Source organism: Physella acuta, unplaced genomic scaffold, assembly GCF_028476545.2.
Source record: "Physella acuta isolate Inbredline_101_S28 unplaced genomic scaffold, ASM2847654v3 ptg000497l, whole genome shotgun sequence".
Classification (NCBI taxonomy): Eukaryota; Metazoa; Mollusca; class Gastropoda; family Physidae; genus Physella; species Physella acuta.
In genome coordinates this window covers 779,001-785,000 of record NW_026732016.1, presented here as the reverse complement: position 1 = coordinate 785,000, position 6,000 = coordinate 779,001, and the positions used below count along the sequence as shown (strand labels likewise).

Genomic DNA, 6,000 nt, shown 5'->3' with positions numbered 1-6,000 from the left:
GCAACCACCCAACCACCCGTCACACAGCAACCATCCGTCACACAGCAACCACCCAACCACCCGTCACACAGCAACCATCCGTCACACAGCAACCACCCGTCACACAGCAACCACCCAACCACCCATCACACAGCAACCACCCAACCACCCATCACACAGCAACCACCCAACCACCCATCACACAGCAACCACCCATCACACAGCAACCACCCAACCACCCGTCACACAGCAACCACCCAACCACCCATCACACAGCAACCACCCAACCACCCATCACACAGCAACCACCCATCACACAGCAACCACCCAACCACCCGTCACACAGCAACCACCCGTCACACAGCAACCACCCGTCACACAGCAACCACCCGTCACACAGCAACCACCCGTCACACAGCAACTACCCAACCACACATCACACAGCAACCACCCATCACACAGCAACCACCCAACCACCCATCACACAGCAACCACCCAACCACCCATCACACAGCAACCACCCGTCACACAGCAACCACCCAACCACCCGTCACACAGCAACCACCCAACCACCCGTCACACAGCAACCATCCGTCACACAGCAACCACCCGTCACACAGCAACCACCCATCACACAGCAACCACCCAACCACCCGTCACACAGCAACCATCCGTCACACAGCAACCACCCGTCACACAGCAACCACCCAACCACCCATCACACAGCAACCACCCAACCACCCATCACACAGCAACCACCCGTCACACAGCAACCACCCAACCACCCGTCACACAGCAACCACCCGTCACACAGCAACCACCCGTCACACAGCAACCACCCAACCACCCATCACACAGCAACCACCCAACCACCCATCACACAGCAACCACCCAACCACCCATCACACAGCAACCACCCAACCACCCGTCACACAGCAACCATCCGTCTACCCTACGGTCTCTCCCTTCTATCCCCTATCTGACGATTGTAGGGAAAAAAGTCACAGGAAAAAGTCACAGGAAAAAGTCTCAGGAAAAAAGTCACAGGAAAAAAGTCTTAGGAAAAAGTCACAGGAAGAAAAGTCACAGGAAAAAGTCACAGGAAAAAGTGCTAGAAAAAAAGTGATAGGAAAAAGTCACAGGTAAAAGTCACAGGAAAAAGTCACAGGAAAAAGTCACAGGAAAAAGTCACAGAAAAAAGTCACAGGAAAAAGTCTTAGGAAAAAGTCACAGGAAAAAGTATCAGGAAAAAAGTCACAGGAAAAAGTCTTAGGAAAAAGTCACAGGAAAAAAGTCACAGGAAAAAGTCACAGGAAAAAGTGATAGGAAAAAAGTGATAGGAAAAAGTCACAGGAAAAAGTCACAGGAAAGAGTCACAGCAAAAAGTCACAGGAAAAATTCACAGGAAAAAAAGTCACAAGAAAAAGTCACAGGAAAAAGTCACAGGAAAAAGTGATAGGAAAAAGTGATAGGAAAAAAGTGATAGGAAAAAGTCGCAGGAAAAAGTCACAGGATTGAGTCTCAGGAAAAAAGTCACAGGAAAAAAGTCTTAGGAAAAAGTCAGAGGAAAAAAAGTCATTGGAAAAAGTTACAGGAAAAATTGATAGGAAAAAAAGTGATAGGAAAAAGTCACAGGAAAAAGTCACAGGAAAGAGTCACAAGAAAAAGTCTCTGGAAAAAGTCACAGGAAAAAAAGTCACAGGAAAAAGTCACAGGAAAAAGTGATAGGAAAAAAGTGATAGGAAAAAGTCTCAGGAAAAAAGTCACAGGAAAAAAGTCTTAGGAAAAAGTCACAGGAAAAAAAGTCACAGGAAAAAGTCACAGGAAAAAGTGCTAGAAAAAAAGTGATAGGAAAAAGTCACAGGTAAAAGTCACAGGAAAAAGTCACAGGAAAAAGTCACAGGAAAAAGTCGCAGGAAAAAGTCACAGGAAAAAGTCTCAGGAAAAAAGTCACAGGAAAAAAGTCACAGGAAAAAGTCACAGGAAAAAGTCCCAAAAAAAAGTCTCAGGAAAATGTCACAGGAAAAAGTGATAGGAAAAAAGTGATAGGAAAAAGTCACAGGAAAAAGTCACAGGAAAAAGTCACAGGAAAAAGTCACAGGAAAAAAGTCAAAGGAAAAAGGGCACAAATATATATTTGGAATTTGTTAATACTTTTATGTATCAAATATTCAGATAGTGCACATCAACTTTGATTAACTAAATATGATAAAACGAGCCGACCCGCTATTTAGTTGTTTTATTTTCTACCTAATTTATTTTATTTTCTACCTAATAAATATGGTTAGTAATTTTAGAACTTAATATAAATTGTAAAAGCATTATAAAGTGTAATAATAATCAGATTTTGATCTTTACAACAAGTAAAAGTTCCATAAGATTTACAAAGTTGCCTCACATTTTGGTACATATTTATTTGAGTACCCGGTAGAAAAAAATCATTTTAAGCACATCGTACTCATTTTTTTTTGCCTTGTCGGCCTTTCTTCTGTCGGCCTTTCTTCTGTCGGCCTTTCTTCTGTCGGCTTAGTCCGTCCACATAGTGTATTGTTCGTGTTTTGCTTCAACGAAAGTGTATCGTGTCAGTTTTGGTTTGATCCTATAGTTTGTGATGTCATGAGCTCGATACATCTGGACAGTAAACTATTGTTGCCATTTTGGTTTGATCCTATAGTTTGTGATGTCATGAGCTCGATACATCTGGACAGTAAACTATTGTTGCCATTTTTATTGCCATCAATTGATAACAACAAATGTTAACTCTACCAAGTTAACCTGATCAAAGTTAGAAATTAAAAACCGGATGAAAACTGAACATTCTTCCTCATTCTATCTTGTGACGAGATGCAAACCTACATAGGTTTTACGTCTTATAATCATAGAAATAAAACCTAAAATGTTTGCATTACAATTAATTAACTGTATGTTGATTTACACTTTCTGAAAGTATCAACAAATGACAAATTTCATGTAAATAAACAGTTGTGACTTTTTTCCCTTTTTTGCCTTCTGCATGTTGTGTTCCTACCATCAACTGACAGGCGAACTAGAAAGGTTTTATTGCTTTATTATGAACTAGGCAGAACTTGACAAAACTATCTACTGACATGACAGTGTGCTACTGCCATGTGTCAGTGTCAACATTAAGGGCGGTGATCTTTAGCTAACAACATGATATACATAATATGTGTTATATGTTGAGATGAGTTATGTTAACATATGACTTTAGCTAACAACATAATATACAATCTCATAAGTTGATCTGTTATATGATGAGGTGAGTTATGTTAACATAATTATGACTTGAACTACCATCTAAGTTACATGTTTAGACTAAGAAAAATACAACTATACACTGAAAATTCTACAATTTTTGGCATTATACCGTCTCACTGTTATTGTCACTGTCAGTGTTAGTATCAGTGTCAGTGTTAGTGTCAGTGTCAGTGTTATTGTTATTGTTAGTGTCAGTGTTAGTGTTAGTGTCAGTGTCTGTGTCAGTGACGTCAACTTGTTTATCAATGACAGTTGTCATCGTCTGTTGATGTCATGGTGATTTTGTAAAAGTTATGACATTTGTCATGGTATGTCATGGTGATTATGTAAAAGTTATGACATTTGTCATGGTATGTCATGGTGATTATGTAAAAGTTATGACATTTGTCATGGTATGTCATGGTGATTATGCAAAGGTTTAAAATATGACATCACAGTCGATCTTTGCTGGACATCATGATATACCTGTAAATTAGGCGTTATATTTACAGCCAAGGTCACGACCTTCTACACTATTTACAACTCAGTTTCAGCAAAAATAAATAAATCATCAAACAAGCAGTGCCCAAACTCAAGTCATCCAATATGGCGTTAAGTCATCCAATATGGTGTCAAGTCACCCAATATGGCGTCAAGCCATCCAATATGGCGTCAAGTCATCCAATATAGCGTCAAGTCACCCAATATGGCGTCAAGTCATCCAATATGGCGTCAAGTCACCCAATATGGCGTCAAGTCATCCAATATGGCGTCAAGTCATCCAATATGGCGTCAAGTCATCCAATATGGCGTCAAGTCATCCAATATGGCGTCAAGTCATCCAATATGGCGTCAAGTCATCCAATATGGCGTCAAGTTATCCAATATGGCGTCAAGTCATCCAATATGGCGTCAAGTCATCCAATATGGCGTCAAGTCATCCAATATGGCGTCAAGTCATCCAATATGGCGTCAAGTCATCCAATATGGCGTCAAGTCATCCGATAGGACGCACTCAGACAGACGTTAAAAGTTGAAATGGTTGACTGGGTGACACGGTTATCACGTGATCAGCTCGTGTCTTTAACCAGCAGATGTCAGCCGTACAACCAGGCCAGGGTGGTTGTCATGTGGACAACCGTGGCTGTTGTAGAATTGTGGTTGTCATTTCTCAGGGGGGGGGGTTGCACCTTTTGACCCGAGAAGCAGGGAGGACGGGTGGGGTTCGAGTCCTCCCCCTCCTTCCCCCCCACCTCGCCTCTCAGAGCTTGCTCATCTCCGTCTCTCCGTGGATCATCTGCAGACATGCGCGGAAGTCGTCTCGCACCTCGTCCACTTCCGGCTCCTCCTCCAAGATGATGCAGCTCCCCCTGCCGGAGACCGACTTACTCCGGTGATGTCCCTTGTTGGGGAGCACCATGTAGGCCGACCTTGAGAGGCTGCCCTTCCGCACCACCCTCATCATGCTGACGTAATCCGAGTCGGATTTCGTCCGGGTCACTTCCGGTTTTGTGCGAGCAACTTCCGGTTTGACACGCCCAAGTTTTGCCGGCTCCGACCAGTCCAGCCGTGTGCACGAGACGTTGTCAGTGCCGGCAACAAGTTTCTGTCTGGCACTGACCGGCGGCTCCTCCACAGACTTGGACCTCCCACCTGAGGAGGTGGAGCCGCTCCTCTGGAGCCGGGGACACCTGGGGATCTGATGCTGGCTCTGTGACGTCACTAGAATCCTGGCGGCGGGTATCACGTCTGTAGATGTCAGCTGTCGGCCGTTGATGTTCAGCAGTGACGTCATTTCCGACGGATAGACAGCGCAGGCACTGGGGCGGGTCACGTGTGCCGGACTGCCTGCCTCATCCTCCCCGTCCTCCGTGATGAGGAGCCGCAGGTTGGGAGCCGCGCTCTGGCCGTACCTCCTCCTTCTCTGGGCTATCGTGTCGTGAGGCTGAGGACAGAGAGGTCTCAGATGAGGGAAGGCGGGAACAGAGAGGTGTGGGGTGGGGAGGGCGGGAACAGAGAGGTGTGGGGAGGGGAGGGCGGGAACAGAGGGGTGGGGAGGGGAGGGAGTAGTTAGACTATTAGGTTTGTTTTAAATGAACTTTCATTTCAGTCTGGTTCATTTAAATAAAAGCGTTTTGGTGAACATTAGGCATATAGACACCAAACATACATTAGACAGACACCAGACAGACACCAGACAGACAACAGACATAATATTATGACGTCATCTGGAATGACCTTGTGTGACGTCATCTTGTGGGGGTTGACGTGTTGACTGCTGACTCTCAAGATGGCGGCTCTGTGGGGTAGATGGTGCCAGGAGGCCGAGCGGGCCATGGCAGGAATTTTCTTGGTCACGTGAACGATGGGTTGCTATGGAAACACAAAGAACACATTTGGCTGTTGTTACTGCTATTGTGTGTTGCCACCACCTGACGACTTTAACTCTGACCGTCTAAGCTCTACCTCTGACCATCTAAGCTCTGCCTGACCATCTAAGCTCTACCTGACCATCTAAGCTCTGCCTGACCATCTAAGCTCTGCCTGACCATCTAAGCTCTACCTGACCGTCTAAGCTCTACCTGACCATCTAAGCTCTACCTCTGACCATCTAAGCTCTACCTGACCGTCTAAGCTCTACCTGACCATCTAAGCTCTACCTGACCGTCTAAGCTCTACCTGACCATCTAAGCTCTACCTCTGACCATCTAAGCTCTACCTGACCGTCTAAGCTCTACCTGACCATCTAAGCTCTACCTGACCGTC

General features: G+C 44.9%; 1 protein-coding gene across 3 annotated transcripts in view; it reads right to left on the bottom strand.

Moving 5' to 3' along the window:
• Window positions 1-2,446: 2,446 nt before the first annotated feature.
• Window positions 2,447-6,000, bottom strand: part of LOC131944555 (uncharacterized) — a 76,809-nt gene continuing 73,255 nt past the window's right edge. For all 3 annotated transcript variants that reach the window (XM_059305240.1, XM_059305241.1, XM_059305243.1), the window contains 2 exons: window positions 5,473-5,607; window positions 2,447-5,179 (listed from right to left, as the gene is read on the bottom strand). In XM_059305240.1, the coding sequence (XP_059161223.1) occupies window positions 4,496-5,179; window positions 5,473-5,607 (819 nt within the window). In that variant the 3' untranslated portion in view covers window positions 2,447-4,495. The remainder of the gene's footprint in view (window positions 5,180-5,472; window positions 5,608-6,000) is intronic.